Source organism: Beta vulgaris, chromosome 6 (genome assembly GCF_026745355.1).
Source record: "Beta vulgaris subsp. vulgaris cultivar EL10 chromosome 6, EL10.2, whole genome shotgun sequence".
Taxonomy (NCBI): Eukaryota; Viridiplantae; Streptophyta; class Magnoliopsida; order Caryophyllales; family Amaranthaceae; genus Beta; species Beta vulgaris.
Genome location: NC_079207.1, coordinates 64,838,601 through 64,865,184, shown reverse-complemented (window position 1 = coordinate 64,865,184; position 26,584 = coordinate 64,838,601). Strand labels below are relative to the sequence as shown.

General features: G+C 38.2%; 4 protein-coding genes across 5 annotated transcripts; 3 read left to right on the top strand and 1 right to left on the bottom strand.

Moving 5' to 3' along the window:
* Positions 1 to 503: 503 nt before the first annotated feature.
* LOC104897469 (aspartokinase 1, chloroplastic) lies at positions 504 to 5,002 on the top strand. Of its 2 annotated transcripts, none has more exons than XM_010684351.4 (12): positions 504 to 1,160; positions 1,250 to 1,373; positions 1,573 to 1,727; positions 2,654 to 2,803; positions 2,902 to 2,997; positions 3,093 to 3,209; positions 3,554 to 3,673; positions 3,754 to 3,846; positions 3,952 to 4,068; positions 4,188 to 4,304; positions 4,396 to 4,458; positions 4,546 to 5,002. In XM_010684351.4, exons 1-12 carry the CDS (start codon positions 765 to 767, stop codon positions 4,693 to 4,695), a joined length of 1,698 nt encoding a protein of 565 aa, XP_010682653.2. In that variant the 5' UTR covers positions 504 to 764; the 3' UTR covers positions 4,696 to 5,002. The 2 variants fall into 2 exon arrangements, with proteins under 2 accessions (XP_010682653.2, XP_010682652.2); XM_010684350.4 differs by having other exon boundaries at positions 3,952 to 4,074.
* Positions 5,003 to 5,602: 600 nt separating this feature from the next.
* LOC104897468 (hypothetical protein) lies at positions 5,603 to 8,218 on the top strand. Its single transcript, XM_010684349.4, has 7 exons — positions 5,603 to 5,765; positions 5,880 to 6,009; positions 6,481 to 6,536; positions 7,187 to 7,303; positions 7,406 to 7,498; positions 7,637 to 7,743; positions 7,875 to 8,218. Exons 1-7 carry the CDS (start codon positions 5,668 to 5,670, stop codon positions 8,009 to 8,011), a joined length of 738 nt encoding a protein of 245 aa, XP_010682651.2. The 5' UTR covers positions 5,603 to 5,667; the 3' UTR covers positions 8,012 to 8,218.
* Positions 8,219 to 8,379: 161 nt separating this feature from the next.
* Positions 8,380 to 10,831, bottom strand: LOC104897467 (inactive leucine-rich repeat receptor-like protein kinase CORYNE). Its single transcript, XM_010684347.4, has 2 exons — positions 9,657 to 10,831; positions 8,380 to 9,141 (listed from the first exon to the last, which is right to left on the bottom strand). The coding sequence occupies exons 1-2, from the start codon at positions 10,499 to 10,501 to the stop codon at positions 8,832 to 8,834; spliced, it is 1,155 nt and encodes a 384-aa protein (XP_010682649.2). The 5' UTR covers positions 10,502 to 10,831; the 3' UTR covers positions 8,380 to 8,831.
* An 8,227-nt stretch (positions 10,832 to 19,058) lies between these two features.
* Positions 19,059 to 21,445, top strand: LOC104897463 (glutamate receptor 2.6). Its single transcript, XM_010684346.4, has 4 exons — positions 19,059 to 19,701; positions 19,928 to 20,231; positions 20,339 to 20,742; positions 20,836 to 21,445. The coding sequence occupies exons 1-4, from the start codon at positions 19,288 to 19,290 to the stop codon at positions 21,154 to 21,156; spliced, it is 1,443 nt and encodes a 480-aa protein (XP_010682648.2). The 5' UTR covers positions 19,059 to 19,287; the 3' UTR covers positions 21,157 to 21,445.
* Positions 21,446 to 26,584: the final 5,139 nt, after the last annotated feature.

The window sequence follows — 26,584 nt, the reverse complement described above, 5'->3', positions numbered from 1 at the left end:
TTCAACAAATGTTGTTTTAAGCATATTTTTCAGCAAAAAGAATATGTTCTATGTTCTGTGAAAATTGTTCTAATTTCAATAAGTAAATGTTCTATTTCAACAAATGTTCGCTTTTAACATATTTTTCAGCAAATGTTCTATTTCAATAAATGTTCGTTTTAAGCTTATTTTTCAGCAGAAAATTATGTTCTATTTTCCGCAAAAATTGTTATATTTTCGATAAGCAAATGTTAATTTTAAAAAGGAAAATCTAGTCGGGTACCCTGAGGTTTGGCGTAATTCCCAAATTACCCTTCATATTTGAGGAATTTCTCAAATACCCTCGAGATTTATGTTTGGGTCTAAAATACCCTTATTATAGATAAAACCCTAATGCTATTATGTTTTCCTCTCTCTCCCCAATTTTCTTTTTCTCTACCCATGATCCTCCATCGATGAACCTATCCGGTTGTAGTCAAAATGGAGGTGCTATGAATTAGGATACGACCCGAAAGAAAAGACTGAATGAGAATATGAGATACACAAAACCCTATCACGCAAACTTACATTTTATTCTTTCTTCCCTTCAATTTTCCACACTCAACACTCTTTCAGTCTTTCTAGCTTTCTTCATACTTCACATTTCATCTCCCCTTTGTCTTGGTCCTCCTTTGTCTCTTTACGCCGTGCTCCCCACTTTCACAAACTTCACCACTACCATTCTTTTCTCTCTCTCTGAAATTCGTCGACTTTAACACTTTGCACACTTTTACAATCAACCAAAAATGGCAGCTTCTTCAATGCATTTCCATGGCGTCAAACCTATTCTCAACCCTAAACTATCACCAAATCCAACTTCTAAACCTTCATTTCGGAATTTCAATTTCAAATTCGGATTCAATCAATCTTCATTAACGATTGCGAACAAGAACAAACCATCAACCTCTAGAATAACTTGTTGTTTACAGGTAGAAGAACGACATATTCAACCTCAATCTCAGAGTAATGCAGATGATGATAAAGAAGATCATGAATTCTCAGTAGTAATGAAGTTTGGAGGATCATCATTAGCTTCAGCTGAGAGAATTAAGGAAGTTGCGCAACTTGTTCTCAGTTTTCCTGAAGAAAATCCTGTTGTTGTTCTCTCTGCTATGGGCAAAACCACCAACAATCTCCTTAATGTATGAATAATTAATTAATTACTAACCTCTTTTATTTTATTTAGTTAAATTCTTCAATTCTATTGATTATTATTTTGATTTTGGTGCAGGCTGGCGAAAAGGCGGTAAGTTGTGGTGTTTCTAATGCCTCTGATATCCCTGAGCTCACCTGTATTAAAGATCTTCATGCTAGGACAGTTGCCGAGCTCGGTATCGATATATCTGTTGTATCTTGTAAGCAGCATTGTATCTTTTTATCCAATTCATTTCGTACTTAATACTTAGCTCGCACATAAAAGAGAGAAGTGTTTCATTTATTTTAGAACGGAGGAAGTATTGCTTCTTCTGTTTTGTTGTTGTTAGTTTTAGTAGTATGAATGTTAATTTGAGTTTCTGATTGGCGGTGGTTGTTTTTTGTACCCGAATTTTATAGCGCATTTAGAGGAATTAGAACAGCTACTTAAAGGTATTGCAATGATGAAGGAGCTCACTTTGCGTACTAAAGACTATCTTGTTTCATTTGGAGAGTGTATGTCTACCAGAATTTTCGCGGCGTATATGAACAAAATTGGTGCTAAAGCACGCCAAGTATGTTTCACCTTCTTAACTGCGTCTTTAGTTTATGTGAAATGTCACTTTTTTTTACTAAGATGTTGAGTGCATCCATTCTAATTAAGCTGCAATGGTTACTCTTTTGGAAAGGTTATATCTTTGGGGTTTGTCAGCATGATATGTTATGTATGAAATTTGATCAACTCATACAACATTAGTGATAATACTCCATTCTAAAAGGCAATGTCATGATTCCAGTTTTTGAAATTGTTGGTAAGAAAGGCAGCATTGGTGTTGTTTGTATGTAAATCATGTTTCTCCCGTACGCCTGGAGACTGACAACTTGAACAGAGGTAACCCCAAGCTTGAATAGTATAAAATGACAGGAACCACAAATTTTTCATTAGATGTTTGTTGTATGAAAGAAGTACTTCTTCATAGAAATTTGAAGACAATTGCATGTCCATAAAGCTCTTTGTCTGAGATTTTTATAAGCAACTGCTTTTCTCATTAGTTCAGACCACCTGTACTGCTGTAGAAGTACATAGCCACTTTGAAAGGTGTCGTTGAAAATTAGTCACAGTGAGAAATATGTTCTCAAGCTGTGCTCTTTTACTTCTCCAATGTTAAGTCCACGAGTATAGACTTTTCTAGCTTCATTGTAGATTTGGCAATGCATATAATTTTCCTAGTCGCATGGCACTGCAAACTAAGTAAAGGCCTACATAGGGATTTCGCAAATTGCAACTGTCGACACCTATTCCTTTCAATCTCATAGACAATTGCTCTTGAATGATGGGTCCCAGTTATTGCTCATGAGCCCTCTGCCTGTAACCATAAAAAGGAGCAAAACGAGGATTCGTGATCACTTGAATATGTGATCCCTTTGGGTTCAGAGCTGTTTCCTTTCTGTTGTTCTATGTTAAATTTTGCTAACTGTGTTACTGATTAGAATCTTGCAGTATGATGCATTTGGTGTTGGCTTTATTACAACGGATGACTTTACCAATGCGGATATTTTGGAAGCAACCTATCCAGCTTTAGCGAAGAGGTTTTATGATGACTGGGCTGCTGATCCCGCAATTCCTGTTGTCACAGGTTTCCTTGGAAAGGTTATTACTGCTATAGCAATATTAGCTTGGGAATCTTTTCTAAAAAAATTCAGATTGTCTGTCTTTACTTTAATGTGAATTTATATATCTATTACTAGGGTTGCAAGTCTGGTGCTATCACAACACTGGGCAGGGGTGGCAGTGATTTAACAGCTACAACCATCGGCAAAGCACTGGGCTTAAGGGAGATACAGGTTCCTTTTTCTTATATATACAAGGAATACAACAGTGCTGCAAAAGGCTGTACCATTCAAGACTAAGAATTTACCTTTCGTCTGAATTTTCTCAGGTATGGAAAGATGTTGATGGTGTTTTAACCTGCGATCCAACGATATATTCTCGAGCTCAACCTGTACCATACTTGACATTCGACGAGGCAGCCGAGCTTGCTTATTTTGGGGCACAGGTAAGCACTAAGTAGTTTGGAGTGATGAATTTAATTATTGGTTGCTTTAGGGATAGATAATGTTTAAAAAGGGGAGATACAACCTTTTCTCTGTTTGGAAGTTAAGCAGGAAATCATATAAAATAGTCTCAGCTTTTTGTCCACTTAGGTTGTTCTATCTCTTATGCCTGTGTGCAACATTTTGGAGCATTTTGATATGGATGTGACCCCTTGCAACATGGGTTGCAATCTAATTAGCCAAATGTGCCATTGAATTTTTATTCCTTTTTATACTCTTTCTTTCTGTTTTATATGCAAGGCTGTACAGCTCAAATTTTAAGTGGACAATACATGACTATTTGTAGGTTTTGCATCCGCAATCAATGAGACCTGCTAGAGAAGGGGATGTTCCTGTCAGAGTGAAAAATTCCTACAATCCTAAAGCACCAGGGACACTAATCAACAGGACACGTGATATGAGTGAGGTGTGTATTGATCTAGGTTATGTGATGGCTTCCATTTTTGCATAATTGGCATTGACAGCTTCCTTCACAATTGGATGCAGGTTCTACTGACTAGCATAGTGTTGAAGCGGAGTGTTACCATGTTGGATATAGTTAGTACTCGTATGCTCGGTCAGTTTGGATTCCTAGCAAAGGTCAGGTTACTTTATCCATTGTACTGCCTCGTTCCTTTCACTTACTTATTCTGGTTGCTCCAGATTTTAGTTCTATGTGGGGTAATTTGGTTCATTAACATGCAGGTATTCTCAATATTTGAGGATTTGGGGATCTCTGTTGATGTTGTTGCCACTAGTGAAGTTAGTATATCACTGACATTGGATCCATCAAAGCTTTGGAGCAGAGAACTTATTCAGCAGGCAAGAGTATGGAGTTATACACATCGTTTCTCATTGGAAAACATGAATATGCATTTAGAAGAGTATAGGCTTGTTGTGGTAGAAAGGGTAATGGAGCTAACTCTGTTCTGCTATGGCAGGAACTGGACCGTGTAGTGGAGGAGCTGCAAAATATTGCAGTTGTCAATTTGCTGCAGAATAGATCTATTATATCCCTCATCGGGAATGTGCATTATTCTTCTCTAATTTTAGAAAAGGTGTGTAGATCTCCATGCAAGGCACATTTTTAAAGTTTCTCATTTGTTATCCCCTTCTGACCCTTCTCATGCGTGGTTATGCTCTTCATAGGCCTTTCATGTTCTTCGAACTAACAATGTGAATGTCCAGATGATCTCGCAAGGGGCTTCAAAGGTTAGCGTTTGTCAACTTTACCCCCGTTAACTCCTTGAGACATTGGCTTTGTGTCAGCACTAAAATTACACACTTGGTGCTTTTCAGGTTAACATATCTTTGATAGTAAATGATGATGAAGCTGAAAAATGCGTTAAGGCACTTCATTATGCCTTTTTTGAGAGCGACGATGTTCCTGGAATGCATCTCAGTGCTGCAACGACTGGAAATGGCTCAGCAGCTCGCTTAGATAACTGATATGTTTTGAGCTCTTTTCCACTCACAGCACGTTGATTCAATGATTTTTTCTTGGCTTACTGCACCTTTGTATGAGACGAAACCAATCTTATGGAGTCCTGAAGCTGCAGTTATTAAAGGCCTCATTGTTTGGCGATGTGGGGGGAAATTTCCCATGTACTATTGACTCAGAGTTGAGCTTTTTTGTCTGGTGTGAAAGCTGTAGTATTTGTATTAGAACTTAGAATCCTCTATTGTTGTCCTATTTAAAAGGAAAGTAGTCATTTTGGTAATCTGCTCCTATTTTATTTCACAGTAACTTAAAATTTACTCGAATACATCATTTTTAGTGATTCAAAAAGTACCATCTTAAAAGCTTAAAAGAGATATTACCTAAACTTTTGTGCATAACACAATGTAGTAATTAAAAAGGAGAGAGTACTCCATTGACACATTCTTTAAGATACCCATGTAAAGAGAAGATAGATAGAGATGGATAACATGTGGAGGTCGTGTGATATGAGGAATAGAAAGAGAAGATATTCAAAATAAAGAAATGTTGCAATTAATATAAAACTTTTAAATAAGGAAAACGTTGCCATTAAAAAAGAACAAAAAGGCTCCTGCTTGTAGTTTCCTAAAGTTGGGCATGCTATTTTGAAGAGTTTTTTTTTTGTCCGACTACTAGGAGTTTCTCACCGCTTTTGGCGAATGGACTAATTTCCCGCGAAAGTCTGCATGAATACCTCAAAGGGTAGTATCCCCCAATTGGATTTTTTCAATACCCAAAACCTTGAATTCGAAATTTGTAAGAAGCGAGAGATCCTTAACCACTTACGCTAATCCCAGTTAATACTATAAGTAGGCAATACTACCGCAAATCCGCAATAGGCAGTTAGGTACTGATTTCTCATACTTGTAAAGTTGTAACACTTTCAAACTCAATCCACTAATAATCATAATCTAAAAACACCATTCTGGAAGTAAGAAAATATGTTAGAGAGATTCTTTAATGGCGGTAGCACTTTCGTTAGCCAACCATCCCAAGAAGCCTCCGATCAAATTACGCTACTTTCCGGCCCTCCATCCTGGTAACTCTCTCTCTTTCCCTACCTACACTAATACATTACAATAATACATGTACAATTTTCAACTACCAATTTCAAAAAAAATTGTGGCATAAAATGTTTGAATATTGAATTCAGCGGAAAAACATCGCTGCTTTTTCAGTACGCCTTGAACTTGGCAGCTCAGTTTGAGTCCTCATCACAGGAATACATTGTCTTCATCTGCAATCGCCGTCGTTTCGAAAACAAACCTCCCTTTCTCTCTCAGGTCTTTCTTCTTCCTACCTATATTCATATCAAATGCTTACATGGTTATATATCTTCTCCCTTCTTTTTTAATTGCAACGTTCTTCTTATTTGGAAATTTCATATTAATTGTAAAATTTTCTCGTTTGATGATTTCTTACATCTTCTATACAAAAATCTGTCAGAGTGACGTACTCTCTCCAGTCTTTATTAGTTTATCGATTTCTTTTACATAAAGTTTTAGGAGAAACAATGTTATGTAATATAAAAAGAAAGAGCAAGTATTATTTTATGTTAAAGTTCAATGTATATGTGATGGAAAGTTAGTGATCCTATTACAAATAGAAACAAAAAAAATGGATAAATTAATAAAGGATGTCTTAAGAAAGAATATAAGTAAACTAATAAAGACTGGAGGTAGTATGTTGCAGTTATTATAGAACGGAGGAAGTATTTAGTCGCTCACATATTTTAACTGTCTATCTGATTTCAGGGAATTGATATTGATGCTTCCTCTTATAAAACTATCTTTCGGCGAATCCAAATCAAGTTACTTACTCTACACTGCTTCTCTTATTAATTATTAGTTTAGGGCTCGTTCGTTATCGTTTTCAATTTCCAATTTTCAGTTTTTTGGAAAATCGAAAACAAAAATATGAAAACTATAGAAAATAGTTTCCAGTTTCCTGTATTGTCAGTTTTCAAAATTGACCTATTTAATATTTCGGCTTTTCTACATTCTTGTGTTTCTTCAATTTCTACGTTTTACCCCAGCTTTTTAAAAATTGCACACGGTACCCTCAAGCTTACCTTTTTTAATGTACGATGCCCAAACTGCTGATTATATGTCATCAATTTCATTATTTTTTTAAAATTATTGGAACTAATTTGACTTATACATAGTTTAACCCTTAGAATATTATTCACTAATTAGATTCGTTCCACTGGATTATAAAAAGTAGACGAAATTAATGATGTATAATCAGCGGTAGGGGCATTGTCCGTTGAAAAAGGTAAGTTTAAGGGTATTGTGTGGAATTTTGAAAAGCTTGGGGTACAACGTAGAAATTGAAAAAATACAAGGGTATAATGTAGCAAAATACAAGGGTATATGTATGACTAATTTTCAATCTATTATACCCCTTAATCATATTACTTCTATGTTCATAATTTTGTGTGGTTCATTTGTGGTTCCCCAGATATTTAGATGATTATGACGATGATGGTATGAAGAAATATTTTGCTGCCTTCCATCTTCTGCAGCCTTTCCCCATTGCTGTTATTATTGATGATTTTGGTCAATTCTTTCTTGAAAGGTATTTTTTTGTATCATCCTAATTAATTGGTTACATTTCACTCTAATTGCATTTTGACTGATATTGTATCATAACTATTGATCTTTCTTAAACTGGATGAAGCAAGTGTCAGCAGAGGTACAATAATCCCCGTGGAAGGGACTTAGCCATGGTTCGAGTTTTAGCCCTTTGTCATAGTGCAATCACCCATGCCAAGTGAGTTTTTGGCTAGCTTTTTACAAGTTTGATTACAAATGTCTTTGCTTCTTTCTATGCCTATTTAAGCTGTGGTTCACTGCCTTTCGATATGACTTTCGTTCCTCTGTGATTGCTCTATGATACTATAATTACTAGTAAAACAGGAGTTTGCCAGCTTTTGCTCTCTGATACGCACCATGGCGACTCTCCCAGGCTCTTATTCCTTTATAAGAGATGGATTTCGTCGATTCTTACTGTCCAAGGTAGGTGGGTTGTTTAAATTGTCTGTCAATCTGATCTGTGTTGTGACTTGTCAGTCTGCTAGTTTTTGTAACTATCAGTTACTATGTTGGCGACGAATGAGTCTAATATGGAACTATGTTCTTGGTTGAAGGTGAAGGTGATAGGTATGGCTCATTTCTACTTCAGCATAGCGCGGACGTGACAGGAAATGGTAAAAGGAGTGCTAAATACTCTATAGCTTTTCAGTGCCTGGTTTTGGAGGGAATTATAGAAGAAACCCTGATGTGAATATACATGTTTTTTTTTTGTCACTTGGTTGGTATAGACATAGTTAACATTTTTGTATCTTTGTTATGCTTTTCAAATCCCTAATTTTGTCTGGAATTTCTGGATGGCTGGCAACTTATATATCTGAAGGACGGTAAGGCAGTTAAATGAGGCAAGTATATGTACTGAGTTTTTCCTTTGTAATACCTTAATCTGAGTTTTATGACTTATGAGGAGTATTTATTTACTAACAACTTCATAAACAACTAATGCTATTATGCATTGGCTTACCTAAACAACCGATACAAATAGGTGGTGGAAACACTATGGGAACTGATGTTCCTCACCTTTTAAGATAGAGTGCAAGCTTCCTTATGTGTAATGAAACATACAAAGAACAACGCGCACCAAATAAGACACATCTGTAGCACCGCTATATCTTCCGGCTTTAAGCATTCCAAATACATTCTCATCAAGAGATACACGCAGCAATGGCCAATCAGGTACAAGACGGAATCGATTTACATTGCACCTACCTATCCGACAAACTACTTCTTTCACCTAACGAGCAAATACTACAGAACCTTTAAAATCATATCAAAGAGGGTGATCTGATGGTAAAGACCAATCAAAGAAAAGTTGAAAATGCATTCTTGATGCCCTAGGCATCCTACCATTTCCAGCAAATACACATTGAATTTGTCTCATCCATTTGCGGGCACATTTCCACAGCAAGGGAAATGAGTTGAGTGGACTTGAGCCTTCATGCATGGAGCAAAACTTCAAATACTCAAAGCCTGTGAAAGAGAAACATGTTCCAAGAAGCCGCTCATATCACCCTTCAAAAACTGTGAAGACGAGAAAGCATTGGCACAAGCTCATCACTGGAAGGACGGTCTTCAGGGAGATCTGACATGCAGACAACTGCAATCCTCACTACCATAAGCATCTCATCTTCCTCAACTTCTTGCCCAAGTATGCTTTTATCCAAGGCCTGCTGAGCTTCTCCAGCTTGTTGCAAATGCCGCAGCCACCTACCTAAACTTCCTCCACTGGCTGATTCCCCAAAAAAGGGATCTAAGGGGTCTCGACCAGTCAGCAGGACCCCCAGAATGACTCCAAAGCTGAAGACATCACTCTTATCTGTATATCTGTAGAAACCAAGACAGAATTTAGGAGACCATTCTCACCAAACCCAGATAAAAGCAAAAGAGCTTCACTATCCTAAATCTTCATCCTGAACAAGTTTTAATACAGCAAAAAGATGAACAAACATACTTGGCCATGTGCATATGATGTAAATTGTCCACACTCAACATCCAGATGTGAAGAGTCTTTTTTCGTAATCAAGGAACAACATTGCATTTACAGAAAGCATTCAAACTATAACTTCTAATTCAGGTATATTCTGATGCAAGCAGAAAAGCCAATTCCTATTTCCTAAATTCAAATGAAAGTTACGAACAACAAAAGTATAGAGTTCAATGCATCAATATTGATCCTGAAAGAGCCTTGATATAGTCCTTGATTAATGAATGAATCACATAAATATCATCTGCAGGGTATGACAAACAATAATATGCAATTATAAACAACTCCCACAAGGATAGCACAAATTTCTTATCTGTAGAGTTCTAGTACATAGTGAAAGAGAAATGATAGGTACCTGCAGCTTTGTGAGGACTCGGGAGCATTATAGCCATTTGATGATCTATACAATTTGGGCATAAGGTTGGCTAGCCCACAATCTGCAAGCTTAGGCTCAAATTCTACATCCAACATCACATTACTGGGCTTGAGATTGTAATGCAATATGCACGAATTACTTTCAAAATGAAGGAATTTGAGCGCCTTTATAATCCCTACAGCAATGCGGAGCCTAACATCCCAACCCATCTGCAGTTGATTCAAACGGACTTTATTCATAGCATCTTCAAGGCTGCCCGTGGGCATATAATCGTAAACCAAGCTGAAACGATCCGATTCACGAACATACGCTCTCAAGCTCATCAAATGCCTATGTCTTAAAGCAGCAAGAACTTGAAGCTCTTGCTGTAATTTCCTCTTTAAGGCCTTACTTTGAGTTTGTGGTGATCCAATTTCAAAGGGTTCGAGCCTCTTAACGGCGATATTAAGGCCATTATCAAGAGCAGTTCTATAATAAGTCCCATTAGGGCTAGATCCTATAATATGATTCTCATTCTCTAAAGCAAGCCGAAGCGTTTTCGGGTCGATTTTCGGGGAGAATACTACAGGGCCTTTGAGGATAGGAGGTCTATTAATGTAATGGACAAAACATCTTATAATAGCAGCAACAAGAATAGCAGCAATAAAGCCAGTAATTATACCAGAAAAAATACTAAGTGCAACCCTTTTCACCTCAATCTTTAATTCAGGAGAAGTAGCAGGAGGTGGTGATTCTGACTCCATTAAAATATGTTTAATCATGAATCCATTACAGGGTAGGAGTGAAATCAAGAGCAGTAAAGGAAGATAATTGAATTTTTCCATGACAAAATTGGAAAACCCTAGAACATAAAAATTGACTGAGGGAACAAAGAGAGATATGTAAAATGGAAAGAGCTCGAAAAACCTGACAGATGAAAGTGCAGAATCCGCAGAGAAGACGAGTGTAGAAACTTCAAATGAAATTGGAGAGAGAATACTCTTACAGTTATTTTCGAGCGTGTTAGAGAGCGACTAAGTGTAGTAATATAGACGATTAAGCGTAGTAATATAGACGACTAAGTGCAGTAATGTAGATGAAATCTGGAAAGGCCTCACAGGCTTACATAGAGTAAAAGTTGTGACTATACAACTTGGAGAAGAAGAGAGAATGAGAATCTGAAAAAGGAGCACATGTATTTGGTAATCCAAATGACAATTATGACATGGCAAGCATGGTAATTTCAATTTTCAAATCCATCATAGTAATACTTTTTGTTTTTTTTTTAAATTTCAGAAAGTATCTAAAAGATATTTTTTTTCATCTTTTATATATGTTATATTTTGACATTTTATATTATTTATAATTTTAATTTAATTATCGTTTGTGATTTATACATGAAGTACATGTTTTTTTTTTTTTTTTTAGAATTTTCATGATAATACTCTTTTGTATTTATTTGTTGTATACGGTTGTTTATTGGAGTCTTAACACTATTGACAATTAGAGACAATTTTCTAAATATATAATAAAAATGTAATCACGTGGGGTCTTAGACCTCGTTACTTTGGAATGAGAGAAACGAAACTGATCTGAAGTGACCTGAAATTGAATTATTGAGAGTAACTGAACTGAACCGAAAATAAGTCCAAAAGTGTTTCGTCTCAATAAATTACTTTATTAATATTCAATAATTATAATTTTTACTAATATATAATGAATATGTTTAAGGCCAAAAAAAATTGATCGACAAACGTTCATAATCAAAACATGCATAATTGAAAAGTATTTAACACGTTTGGCTTTGTTTTCTTAAAAACCAACTTGTAACAATATAACAAAAATAGTGTTTCGTCTTAGGGAAACTATAGTAGCAACATATTGTAAAATTAAAAAGTACTTAATATAAATAGAGAAAATACAAATATTTTTACAAGCTAAAATTTCGGGGTATAATGCACGCTTTCGAAATTTCCCAAGGTCCAAGTTTCAAATGCCACAGGATGCCTCATAGGGGCATGAGAGGTTGTTGAAAAGGAGTCATGTGACTTGGAACGAATATGTGGATGCCTTTATGTACATTTCGAGACAATTTTGGGTTTCACAAGAAATGAACAAATGGGGGTGTTCTGAGGCTTTTCAAGGCAACACAAATGGTGCCAAGCACCCGCGAAACGTTACAACTCACGTCGACTTTCCTAGGAACGTTTCGGGAGAAAATACGACTAGGCTTAGAAAAGTCCAAACATGTCCCAAAAACAGCAAAAATTGAAGGTTATAATACACGCTTTCGGACTTTCCCGACGCCCGAGCTACGGACGCCATGTGATGCCTCCTAGGGACATGGGAGAGCATTGGAAAGGAATCATGTGGCTCAGAACGAATATATGGATGCCTTTACGTTCATTTTGAGGCAATTTTGGGTTTCACAAGAAATGAACAAATTGAGTGCCGGATGCATTTACCTTCATTTCGAGACAATTTTGGGTTTCACAATAAATGAACAAAAGGGGTGTTCAAAGGCTTTTCGAGGTAATGCAAATTGTCCAAACCACGAGCGCAACGTTTCAAGTCACGTTGGCACTCCTAGGAATGTTTTGGGAGAATATATGACCAGGCCCGAAGAAGTCTAAAAATGACCCAAAAATAGCCAAAATTAAAAGTTATAATACACGCTTTGGGACTTCCCTGAGGCCCGAGCATCGAACGCCACAAGATGACTCTTAGGGTCATGGGAGGTCATTGGAAATGAGTTAGTGGCTTGGAATGAATATTTGGATACCTTTACGTTCATTACGAGGCGGTTTTAGGTTTCACGAGAAATGAACAAATGGACTGTTTGAATGCTTTTCGAGTCAACACTAATGGTCCCAAGTGCCCGCGCAACCTTACAAGTCGCGTCGGCTTTTCTATGAACGTTTTGGGAGGAAACATGGCCAGACTCGGAGAAGTCTGAAAATGTCCCAAAAACAACAAAAAATGAAGGTTATAATACACTCGTTCGAACTTTCCATGGGTCCGACCTCCGAACGCTACAGGATGTCTCCTAAAGACATGAGAGGTTATTGGAAATGATTTCTCTGCCTTGGAGCGAATATGTGGATCTCTTTACGTTCATTTCAGTTTTGGGTTTCACGAGAAATTAACAAACGGGGTATTCAGAAGCTTTTCAAAGCAGCACAAATGGTTTCAAGCACCCGTGCAACGTTACTAGTCACATTGGATTTCTTACGAATGTTTCAGGAGAAAATATGACCAGGCTAGGAGAAGTGCAAAATTGTCGCAAAAAGATCCAAAATTAAAGGTTATAATACAAACTTTCAGACTTTTCCACAGACCGAGCTCCGAACGCCACGTGATGCCTTCTAGGGACATGGAAGGTCATTTGAAAAGAGTCATGTGCTTGGATAACGAATATGTGGATGCCTTTACGTTCATTTCGATGCAATTTTGGGTTTCACGAGAAATGAACAAGTAGGGTGTTCAGAGGCTTTTCGAGGCAATGCAAATTGTGCAAGCACCCGCGCAACGTTACAAGTCACGTCGGCACTCGTAGGATTATTTCGGAGTAAAATATGACCAGGCCCGGAGCGAGAAGTTAAAAAATGTCTCAAAAACAGCCAAAATGGAAGATTATACACGCTGTTGGACTTTTTTGGGGGCCGAACTTCGAATACCACGGGATGTCTCCAAGGGGAATGGGAGGTCATTGGAAAGGAGTCACTGGCTTGGAACGAATATGTGGATGCCTTTACGTTCATTTCGAGGCAATTTTGGATTTCACGAGAAATCAACAAATGAGGTGTTCAAAGGATTTTCGAGGCAATGCAAATTGTGCCAAGCACCCGCGCAATGTTACTAGTCACTTCGACAATCCTAGGAATGTTTCGGAGAAAATATGACCAGGCCCGGAGAAGTCAATAATTGTCCCAAAAACAGCCAAAATTGAAGGCTATAACACACGCTTTCGGACTTTCCCGGGGTCCGAGCTCCGAACGCCATGGGATGCCTTCTATGGGCATGGCAGGTCATTGGAAAGGAGTCATGTGGTTTGGAACGAATATGTGGATGCCTTTACGTTCATTTCACTGCAATTTTGGGTTTCACAAGAAATGAACAAATGGTGTGTTAAGAGGCTTTTCGAGGTAATGCAAATTGTGCCAAGCACCAACGCAACGTTTAAGTCACGTCGGCGCTCCTAGGAATATTTCGGGGAAAAATATGACCAGACCCGATAAGTTCAAAAATGTCGCAAAAACAACCAAAATTGAAGGTTATAATACACGTTTTAGAATATTCCAGGCCCCGGCTCTAAACGCCACAGGACGCCTCCTCCGGACATGGAAGTTCATTCAACAGGAGTCATGTGGCTTGAAACGAATATGTGGAGGCCTTAATGTTCATTTCTAGCCAATTTAGAGTTTTACGAGAACTAAACAAATGGGGTGTTTAGAGGCTTTTCGAGATAACTGAAATGGTGCCAAGCATCTGCGCAATGTTATAAGTCACGTCGGCTTTCCTAGGAACGTTTCGGGAGAAAATATGACAAGGCCCGGGGATGTCCAAAAATGTTTCAAAAACAGCCAAAATTGAAGGTTATAATATCGGCCTTTCTCGAGGTCCGAGCTCTAAACGCCACAGGACGCCTCCTACGGACATGGAAGGTCATTCCACAGGAGTCATGTGGCTTGGAACGAATATGTGGAGGCCTTAATGTTCATTTCTAGCCAATTTAGAGTTTCACGAGAACTAAACAAATGGGGGTGTCTAGAGGCTTTACGAGACAACACAAATGGCGCCAAGAACCCGCGTAAGGTTACAAGTCACGCCGGCTTTCCTAGGAACGTTTTAAGAAAAAATATGGCCAGATTCGAAATAGTCCAAAAATGTCCCAAAAACAGCTCAAATTGAAGTTATAAATACACGCTTTTGGACTTTCCCGAGGTACGAGCTCCGAACGCCACGACATGACTCTTACGAGAATGGGATGTCATTGGAAAGGACTCATGGGGTTTGGAAAGAATATGTGGATGCGTTTACGTTGATTTTGAGGCAATTTTGGGGTTCACGAGAAATTAACAAATGGGGTGGTAAAAATCTTTTGGAGGCAACACTAATGGTGCCAAGCACCTGCGCAATATTACAAGTCACGTCGGGTTTCCTAAGAACGTTTCAGGAGAAAATATTACCATTCGCGGAGAAGTCCAAAAATGTCCCAAAAAGAGGAAAAATTGAAGGTTATTATACACACTTTCGGATTTTCCCGGGGTTCGTGATTCGAAAGCCACGGGATGCCTCCTAGGGCCATGGGAGTTCGTTGGAAATGAGTCATCTAGCTTGGAACAAATATGTGGATGCCTTTACGTTCATTTCGATGTAATTTTGGGTTTCACGAGAAATGAACAAATGGGGTGTTCAGAGGCTTTTCGATGCAACACAAATGGTTCCAAGCACCTGCGCAACGTTACATGGCACGTCGACTTTCCTAAGAATGTTTGGGTAAAAAATATGACCAGGCCTGGACAAGTCCAAACATGTCCCAAAAACAGCCAAAATTAAAGGTTATAATATACGCTTTCGGCCTTTCCTTGGGTTCGAGCTCCCAACTCCACATGATGCCTCCTAGGGCCATGGGAGGTCATTGGAAAGAACTCATGTGACTTGGAACGAATATGTGAATGTCTTTACGTTCATTTCGAGGCAATTTTGGGTTTTACGAGAAACAAGCAAATGGGGTGTTAGAGACTTTTCGAGGCAATGCAAATTGTGCGAAGCACCCGTGCAATGTTACAAGTCAAGTCGGCACTCCTAGGAATGTTTCGGAAGAAAATATAGCCAGGCCCATAGAAATCAAAAAATGGCCCAAAAACAGTCAAAATTGAAGGTACACGCTTTCAGACTTTCCCGGGGCCCAACTTTGAACAACACGGGATGCCTCCTAAGGGAATAAGAGGTCATTGGAAAGGAGTCATGTCGCTTATGTGGATGCCTTTATGTTCATTTCGAGGCAATTTTAGGTTTCACGAGAAATGAACAAATACGTTGTTCAGAGGCTTTTTGAGGCAATGCAAATGGTTCTAAGAACTCGCGCCACGTTACAAGTCACATCGGTTTTCCTAAGAACGTTGGGGTGGAAATATGACCAAGCCTGAGAAGTCCAAAAATGTTCTAAAAACATACAAATTAAAGGTCATAATACACGCTTTCGGACTTTTCTTGGGCTCGAGCTCCGAATGCCACGGGATGCCTCCTAGGGACATTGGAGGTCATTGGAAAGGAGTCATGTGGCTTGGAACGTATATATGGATGCCTTTACGTTCATTTCGAGGCAATTTTGGGTTTCACTAGACATGAACAAATTGGGTGTTTAGAGGCTTTTCGGTGCAACACAAATGGTTCCAAGCACCTGCGCAACGTTACATGGCACGTCGACTTTCCTAGGAATGTTTTGGTAGAAAATATGACCAGTCCCGGAGAATTCCAAAAATGTCCCAAAAAAAGCCAAAATTGAAGGTTATAATACACACTTTCGTAATTTCCCCGGGACCGAGATCGGGACGACACAGGGTGCCTTATAGGTACATCGCATGTCATTGGATCGAAGTCCAATGGTTTGGAAATAATATATGGATGCATTTTACGTTCCTTTTGAGGCTATTTTGGATTTCACGAGAAATGAAAAAATACAGTGGTCAGAGGCTTTTCGAGACAATGCAAATGGTGCAAAGTATCCGCGACAAGTCACGTCGGCTTTCTTAGGAACATTTCAGTAGAAAATATGACCAGCCCAGATAAGTCCAAAAATGTCCCAAAAACAGCCAAAATTGAAGGTCGGACTTTCCCGAGGACCGAGCTCTGAAATCCACAAGATGCCTCCTAGGGACATGCGAGATCATTGGAAAGGAGTCATGTGGTTTGGAACGAATTTATGGATGCCTTTACGTTCATTTTGAGGCAATTTTGGGTTTCAGGAGACATGAACAAATGGGGTGTTCAGAGGCTTTTCGATGCAACACAAATTATTCCAAGCACCTGCGCAACATTACATGGCACGTCGGCTTTCCTAGGAATGTTTTGGGATATAATATGATTAGGCTTAGAGAAGTCCAAAAATGTCCCAAAAACAGCCAAAATTGTAGGTTATAATACAATACACGCTTTCGTAATTTCACGGGGACCGAGATCCGGACGGCACGGGGTGCCTTTTAGGGACATGGGATGTCATTGGATAGGAGTCCAATGGTTTGGAACGAATATATGGATGCATTTACGTTCATTTTGAGTCAATTTTGGGTTTCACGAAGAATGAAAAAATGCGGTATTCAGAGCCTTTTCGAGGCAATGCAAATTTTGCCAAGTACCCGCTCAACATTATTAGTCATGTCGGCTAACCTAGGAACATTTCGGGAGAAAATATGACCAAACCCGGATTAGACCAAAAATGTCACAAAAACAGCCAAAATTGAAGGTTATAATAGACGCTTTCGGACTTTCCCGGGGGCCCGAGCTCCGAAATCGACGAGATACCTCATAGGGATCTAGGAGTTCATTGAAAAGGAGTCATGTGACTTAGAACGAATATGTGGATGCCTTTACGTTCATTTCGAGCCAATTTTGGGTTTCACGAGTAATGAACAAATAGGGTGTTCATAGGATTTTCAAGGCAATGAAAATTGTTCCAAGCACCCGCGCAATGTTATAACTCACGTCGGCAATCCTAAGAACTTTTCGGGAGAAAATATGACCAGGCCTGGAGAAAGAAAAAAATGTCCCAAAAACAGCAAAAATTGAAGGTTATAAATACACGCTTCTGCACTTTCCCAGGGCTCGAGCTCCGAACGCCACGAGATCCCTCTTAGGGGCATAAGAGGTCATTGAAAATGATTCATGTGGCTTGGATGGAATATGTGAATGCATTTACGTTCATTTCGAGGTAGTTTTAGGTTTCGCGAGAAATGAACAAACAGGGTGTTTATTGGTTTTTCGAGGTAACACAAATGGTGCCAAGCACCAATGCAACTTTACAAGTCATGTCGTTTTTCGTTGGAACGTTTCGGGAGAAAATATGGCAAGGCTCGGAGGAGTCCAAAAATATCCTAAAAACAGCCAAAATTGAAGGTATACACGCTTTCGAAATTTCCCGGAGCCCGACCTCCGAAAGCCACAGGGTACCTCCTAGGGACATAGGAGGACATTGAAAAGGATTCATGTACCTTGAAATGAATATATGGATGCATTTACGTTCATTTCGAGGCAATTTTGGGTTTCACGAGAAATGGACAAATGGGGTGTCTAAAGGCTTTTCGAGGCAACACAAATGGTGTCAAGAACTCGCGTAAGGTTACAAGTAACGTCGACTTTCCTATGAACGTTTCAGGAAAAAAAAAAATGACCAGACCCGAAATACTCCAAAAATGTCCCAAAAAAAACCAAAATTGAAGTTATAAATACACGTTTTTGGACTTTCCCGGGGTCCGAGCTCAGAACGCCACAACATGCCTCTTACGGGAATGGAAGTCATTGGAAATGACTCATGAGGTTTGGAAAGAATATGTAGATGCATTTACGTTCATTTCGAGTCAATTTTGGATTTCACGAGAAATTAACAAATGGAGTGTTCAGAAACTTTTTGAAGCAATGTCAATTGTTCCAAGCACCCATGCAACGTTACAAGTCACTTCTGCACTTCTAAAAAATATTTCGGGAGAAAAAATGATCAGATTTGAAGAAGTCAATAATACCTCAAAAACAACCAAAATTAAAAGCGTTTTGAATTTAATGGAATGATCCACATCCATTAATAAATTCTTTTCCGCCCGAAAAAGCTAACTACTTCTATAATACTAGCTTCACTGCTAAGGCCATATATTTTTATTGTTTCTGACCACGAGTTGTTTATTGAGCAAAACCTAAGCTATAGTTGGATGATAACTATTTCTATGTTATTATATGTCATTCAATTCTCTATTCATTTTTAATACTTTTGTTGGGATATGACTTGATTTTATTTGTTTGTGAAGGGTTGACTAATTCTAACGTGTACGCAATTAGGAGTTTTAAGATAAACTTATCAAAATCAAGGGAATCAACTTTGTATCCATATATAATGTCTATGTAACCATGTAAACTATGAAAACTGAGTATAATTGTCTTTTTGGTCGTTGGATAACTGACTAGTACTATATTAATAAGGTGGTTAGATCAGTTCAAAGTCAATAATGAAATACAAGTCAGCTGTTTTTCCTCAGTTACTGCTCACTCCTTTCCTATATGTTTTTCCTACTTCGATATTTTTTCTATTACAAAAAGATCTTAAATAAGAAGAATAAATAGGGACGAAGGGAGTAACTATTTTCTAGGCTTGATTTTGACCATGTGTATTCGCGAGTAACTATTTCTCTTTTTCTTTTTATGAGGGAATAGCCTTCAATTGTATACTTTATTATCATAAGCAGGAATTATTTCGAAGAAATTACAATAGTATGACCAAGAATATAAGTAAACAATTTATGCATCTATAAATTCTGATCTGTATAGTAAAGCTGAAGTTATTCCTGGTTAGGATCATAGAACAGTTCAACTATCCTTCAAAAATTAGGCCAAAATAAAATTAAGGAAAAAAGGGAGAATCATGAGATCAGCTTCATCCAAAGGATTCTACCTGATACTAATCCTACTTGTTTTAAATGTGTTCATAGCAACTGGTCAGAATACGGGTGAGGCACCGCCACCCGGAAACCAAACAAGTACAGGTGCACCAGCACCAGCACCAGGAAACCAAACAACATCTTCACCAACAACACCAGTAACGCGAGACAGGCTAAGGATTGCAGTTCCAGTGAGTACCTATAAAGAGTTTGTGAGCATCACCATAGATCCCCTCACCAGGGAACGCCACATTGGTGGTTTTTCGATTGAAGTCTTCCGTGCTGTGATTAATACAGCAGTAAGCGACCCCCCTGAATACATTTTTATGCCTTTTGCTCAATCAAATGGATCCTTTAATGGAAGCTTTGATGCCATGCTTGAAGCAGTCTCTAATCAGGTTCGTTAATTAACTGTAATTATCTTCATGAAAACTCTTCTTTATGACATACTATAGTACTACTATGATGCACATGGCCATACCAAAACTAAATTAGTTACTCCTATATGTAAGAGTATTTCTGCATATGCTTATGTATATATGTATGTATGTATGTATTTGATTTGATACAGCTCTGATTTAGTATATGCATCCTGTTTGTATGCGTACAAATTGCAATAAGCAGGAATATGATGGGGCAGTGGGAGATACGACCATCAGATATGATAGGTCGCAATGGGTTGATTTTACACTACCTTACTCAGACACAGGAATAACAATGATGATTTCTACAAACCAGAAATCCAACAAAAGGACTGCAATCAAATTGATGCCTCTGATCAAGGGGTTAGTGTCCGGTGCACTTGCCTTCTGCTTCATTAGCGCCCTCATCTTTTGGTTTGTCGAATACAGAAATGACAAAAGTAGACAGTCATTAGGTACCAACAATCTACCAGGACAACGTGCAAATAATGATGACTATTGGCGGAGTAAGTACTCTGGCTCTCAACCATGATCTCATCTCCATTTTTACTGTCAGTTTAATTGAACGATCAGATTGTAACTTTTGTTTTTTTCTTCTTGTTGGGTGATGTAGGAGAAACACTGAAGGCAATAATACATACGAGGCTTGTGATTGTAATGTGTTTTCTAGTATTGCTGTTCTTAACATCCTGTTATGCAGCAAGCTTAACTTCATTGCTAACAGCGCAGCAGCAAAGAAGTCCAATCAGAACATTAGACGAGCTCATAAGGAAAAGGGTAAATATAGGGAATCAAAAAGGATCCTTTGTACCTCGTTTGCTAGTTCAGAGAGGATTTAGAGAAGATCAGATACATACTTATGATACAGAACAAGAAATGGTTGATATGCTCGCTAAAGGAAGCGTTGATGCTGTTATTGATGAAACACCATATCTTAAAGTTTTTCTCTCTAAGAATTGTAATAAGGGCTATACTCTTGTCCCTTCATTCGATCTTCACGCTGAGGGATTTGGCTTTGTAAGTACTCCTTTATATTTAGATTATTATTATTTACTTGTTGATCCATATATGATATGAACTAATTAATTATGCACATTCTCTGAAATATAGGCTTTCCAGAAAGGGTCTTCCTTGGTACGTGAAGTCTCAAATGGGATACTAAAGTTGATGGACAATGGTGAATTGGCAACTATTCAGCAGAGAACAATCGGCGATCTTGATGCATGTGACAATGATCTGAATATTGCTGATGCTAATTCCAATCTCTTGGACTTCGATACAATGTGGATCTTGTTTGCCGGGGCTATAGGTGTTGTAATACTGGTGATAATCTTGTATATGGTATACTTAGGAACCACATGTGATACTATTAGAAGGAGGGTTGCCTTTCCATGCTACCTATTGCCAAGTCAACAAGAAAGAAAGAACTAGCCTAAGTTTATCATTGAAGATGCCTCAACCTGGCTGGTAATCTCAATTATGTGCATTGACATCCTAAGTCTATAGGAGTGTGTGTAGTTTGTGATCATCTGCATGTGCACATGTGAGTGTTCCACATGTGTGTGCGCGTTTTGTGTGATATGGGTGAGTGATGATGATAAATGAATTGTAAAACTAAAATTTCATGGGATAGAATATGTATCAATAGCTACACTTGATTATATTTATCTGAACATATTGAATCTGAATATTTTGTCTTACTTTTTCTCTTTTGGTTCTACATTTGGTGCCAAAATTGTGCATGTCCATACCAGTGAGCATAAGTGTGTGATTTCTAGAATCTTTGTACCTTTTAGTCACTATAAATGCATGAGCAAAATCTAAATCAGAAGCTACAAGACTACTGGACAACAATGAAAGATTTAGTTTTGTACAACAATGAAATAATTGTTGGATAATTTAGAGTATTTGGTTGATTAAGTTCATGTAACGTATAACTTGAATAACTTGGTTATGGTGTCGTTGTTCGAGTTACGTTAGTTATACACGTGGATTGTTTACGGTATAGTAAACAATGAGCTTTGAAGTAACTAGAAACCGCAAATTGTGCTTGGTGGGTTGAGCCAAACATGCTGCAGCATAATCGCATGAGCATGAGCATTAGCGTGCATTAGCGTGGCATACTCGCACAAGCAGCAAGTAGTAGACTGCAATAGGCTGAAGGTATCGCATGATCGCACAAGCTGCAACCAGTAGGCTGCGAGGCATCGCACAACATCGCGCAGGGCTGGAGGCTGGAGGCTGGAGGAGTCGCACATCGCGACTCGCGACAGGCCCGCTCGCGACTCGCGAGCTCTGTCTCGACTCGCGACGAGAGCCTGTCTCTCCCAAAATTTGTGCGTGCTTCAGCGGTTTTTGACGGTTTATTTTTTGTGCGTGCATAAAGTGGTGTTCACCACAGATGAAAGGATGGAGATTCATATAATATTTCTCTCAAAAACAAGCACTCTCTCTCAAGTCTAAGAGTAGATTAATCATCAAACACAAAACACAAATCTTATTCTCATTTTGACAAGATTCATACGAGCGTGACTCTTGTTGTTCTTCTTTGTATCTCGAAATTGAATTCCGTAACCCGTGCTTCGTATAGGGTCGGAATATCACTTTTGGGAAAGTGTCTACACACGCCTAGAAGATTCGTAGTTCGTTGTATTCATCTTATTCACCCTAATTCTAGTAATAACAATCCAAAAGTGATATTTCTTGAAGATGGCTACGGTACGTGAAATGACTTCGAATTTTCAGAAACTTGAAAAGTTTGAGGGTGTGGGATTCCGTAGATGGCAAAAGAAGATGCATTTTCTTCTCACTTCTCTTTCGGTGGCATATGTTTTGAGTACTCCAAAACCCGAGTTTGTGGAAGAGGAAACTTTGGAGGCCTCAAGGAGAAGGAACAAGTGGGAGAATGACGATAATATATGTCGTGGTCACATTTTAAACGGTATGTCTGACACTTTATTTGATGTTTATCAATTTTATGAATCCGCTAAAATGCTTTGGGATGACCTTGAGTCAAAGTACATGGCCGAAGATGCATCTAGTAAGAAGTTCTTAGTTAGTAATTTAATAACTTTAAGATGAATGAAACAAGGCCTGTGATGGAACAATTCCATGAAATTCAAAGGATTTTAGGAAGTTTTAAACAACACAATATTAGTATGGATGAAACTTTTATTGTTCTTCATAATGACAAATTACCACCAAGTTGGAAGGATGTTAGAAATACTCTTAAACATAGGAAAGATGATATAAATGTGGAACAATTGGGTGCTCATCTTCGGATTGAAGAGGGCATTCGGGTTCAAGATGGACAAAAGGAGGTAAATCCTAATTCTTCTACCATTAACATGGTGGAGGATGGAAAGTTCAAAGACTCAAACCCTAAGAAGAGGGCTAATAATTTCACCAAAGGCAACATTAAGAAGCCTAAGAATGGTGGAGGTGTTCAACAACGTGGTTGTTGGGAGTGTGGCAAGCCCGGACACTTCAAAAAGGATTGCTTCCTATGGAAGAGGAAAATGAACAAAAAGAATGAGCAAGGTGGAGGGAAAGGCGAGTCTAGCCAATCCCAAGCCAAACAAGGTACTTGTACACAACTTTCATGTAATTCAAGTTTGAATTATATGTGTATGATTTCTGAAATCTTTTGTGTACAGGATGATTGTTCATGGTATATCGATTCAGGAGCTTCAAGCATGTGTGCAAGGAGCGGTCTTCATTCAAAACCTTCAAGGAGGTGGACAATGGAGAAGTTCTATACATGGGGAATGACTCTACAGCTCAAGTTCTCGGTGTAGGACAAGTAGAGTTGGTCTTTAGTTCCGGCAAATCTCTAGTGTTAAGAGATGTTGTATTTGCTCCGGAACTTAGGCGTAATCTAGTGTCAGGAGCTATCTTGAATCGAATAGGTTTTAAAATGGTTTTTGAGTCGGACAAATTTATATTATCTAAGGGTGGTTTGTTTGTTGGACTTGGTTTTGTATGATGTTTTTAAATGCATTTCAAATGCTTTAGTAACAATGTGTGTGTTATTAATGATAATTCTTCTCTTTGGCATTTAAGACTTGGTCATGTTAATTATAGAAAATTATATTCTATGGCTAAGGATGATTTAATTTGCTTTTGATCCAAGTATTGAGAAGTGTAAACATGCATGCTTACCAAAATAACTAGGTGTTCTTTCCCTAATAATGTGGAAAGAGATACTAAATTGCTTGATTTGGTACATAGTGATCTTTGTGATTTTCATAGTACACCTTCTTTAGGAAACAAAAAATATATAGTAACATTTATTGATGATCATTCACGATTTTGTTATGTATATCTATTGTCTACTAAAGATGAAGCCCTAGAAAAATTTGAGATCTATAAAAATGAAGTAGAATTGCAACTAAGTGACAAGGTTAAACGGTTTAGAACCGATAGAGGTGGTGAATTTCATAATCCTAGTTATTTCCAAGCTTTAGGAATAATACATGAAACAACCGCGGCTTATACACCACAACAAAATGGTGTAGCGGAAAGAAAAAATAGAACTTTACAAGAAATGGTAAATTCTATGTTATCCTACTCGGGTTTGAGTGATGGTTTTTGGGGTGAAGCGGTTTTAACCGCTTGTTACATCTTGAATCGTGTTCCTATGAAAAAGAACAAGTTACCCCTTATGAATTATGGTACAAAAGAAAACCAAATCTAAGTTACATTAGAGTTTGGGGATGTAGGGCAATAGTGAAAGTGCCGGAACCTAAACGTAAAAAGTTAGGTGAAAGAGGAGTTGAATGCATCTTTATAGGATATGCTGCTCATAGCAAATCCTATAGGTTCTATGTTATAGAACAAAACGACTTTTGGTCGGTTCACACTATTGTGGAGTCAAGGGATGCAATTTTTGATGAAAATAGATATTCATCGGTTCCTAGACCAAAGGATATAACTCCAAGTACCGAAATTCAAGAGATTGATCAAAATAGATGATCATGAGTTAGATGAACAAATTCTAGATGAAAATGTTGCATCTACATCAACTCAACCAAGGAGAAGTAAACGGGTTAGGAAAGAGAAATCTTTTGGCCCGGATTTTCATGTATATTTGGTTGAAGGATCAAGAGATAGTGTTTTGACTAAATTTCCATATGTCTATAATGTGGAAGGGGATCCTTTAACATTGATGAGGCCATGCAATCTCAAGATGCTTCATTTTGGAAAGAAGCTATTGATGATGAAATGGACTCATAATTGGGAATAACACATGGGTTTTAGCGGACCTACCTCCTAAATGTAAACCAATAGGGTGCAAATGGATTTTCAAGAAGAAAATGAAAATCGATGGAACTATTGACAAGTTCAAAGCCCGGTTAGTGGCACAAGGCTTTTCTCAAAAGCCGGGTATCGATTATTTCGATACATATGCACCTGTAGCTCGAATCTCCACTATAAGATTATTGATTGCCCTTGCAGCAATTCATAATCTTGTGATCCATCAAATGGATGTCAAGACTGCGTTCTTGTATGGAGAATTAGATGAGGAGGTTTACATGAGACAACCGGTTGGATTTGTTGTCAAAGGTCAAGAACAAAAAGTTTGCAAACTAATTAGATCTTTGTATGGGCTAAAACAAGCACCTAAGCAATGGCATCAAAAATTTGATGAGGTAGTGTTGTCTAATGGATTCAAATTGAACAATTCAGAAGTGTGTATATAGCAAATTTGATGACAATGGTCATGGTGTTATGATTTGCTTATATGTAGATGACATGCTAATTTTTGGAACTGATTTATCCCAAGTTGATGGACTAAATCTTTTCTATCGTCTAAGTTCTCAATGAAAGATTTGGGGGAGGCGGATGTCATTCTAGGAATTAGAATTAAAAGAAGCAAAGGTAAATTGAGTTTGTCTCAATCTCACTACATCGAAAAGGTTCTTAAGAAATTCGATGTTAGTGGTTGTCTTTTGTGTCAACTCCAATGGACCCTAGTAGAAATTACTACCTAATGTAGGTGCTGTATCTCAACTTGAGTATTCAAGGGTATTGGATGTTTGATGTATGCAATGACGAGTACTAGGCCGGATATCGCATTTGCGGTAGGCAAACTCAGTAGGTATACTAGTATCCTAGTGTACAACATTGGCAAGCTATTCGTCGTTTTGTACAGGGTAAACAGAGAATTTAGGAAAACCAGGATATGGTTTATCCTATAGTGGTATCCTTCGGTTTTAGAAGGTATTCGATGCAAGTTGGATCTCTAATAAAGAGGATCACTCTTCTACAAGTGGATGGGTATTTCTACTTGGGGGAGGTGCTATATCTTGGGCTTCCAAGAAACAAACTTGCATAGCGGATTCCTCCATGACTTCGGAATTCATTGCTTTATCTTCCGCAAGCAAAGAGGCGGAGTGGTTGAAGAATCTCATGATTGAGATTCCTTTGTTGCCAAAACCGATATCGCCCATAGCGATTCATTGTGATAACGATGCTGCTTTGGCAAGAGCATATAGTCAAGTCTATAATGGTAAGTCAAGACACATTGGTGTGCGGCATAGCTACATCCAAGGACTTATCAAGATAGTGTAATCACTGTTGACTATGTACGTACAACGTATAATCTAGCGGATTGTTTTACAAAGGCCTTGGCTAGAGATAATGTAAAAAGGATGGCAATCGGTTTAGGATTGGAGCCCCTCGAGAATCACGAATGAGGGAATCTTAACTTAACGCCCAATATGACGTTGGGTCTTAAGTTCAATAAGATTAATTTCTTCATTTAGATGATTGTAGAATTTTTATTCATCCTAAGTTTATAGTTCTATAACTGTGTTGTATAAGGAGGTTGTATAACTTAATAGGTCTCTTGTTTATG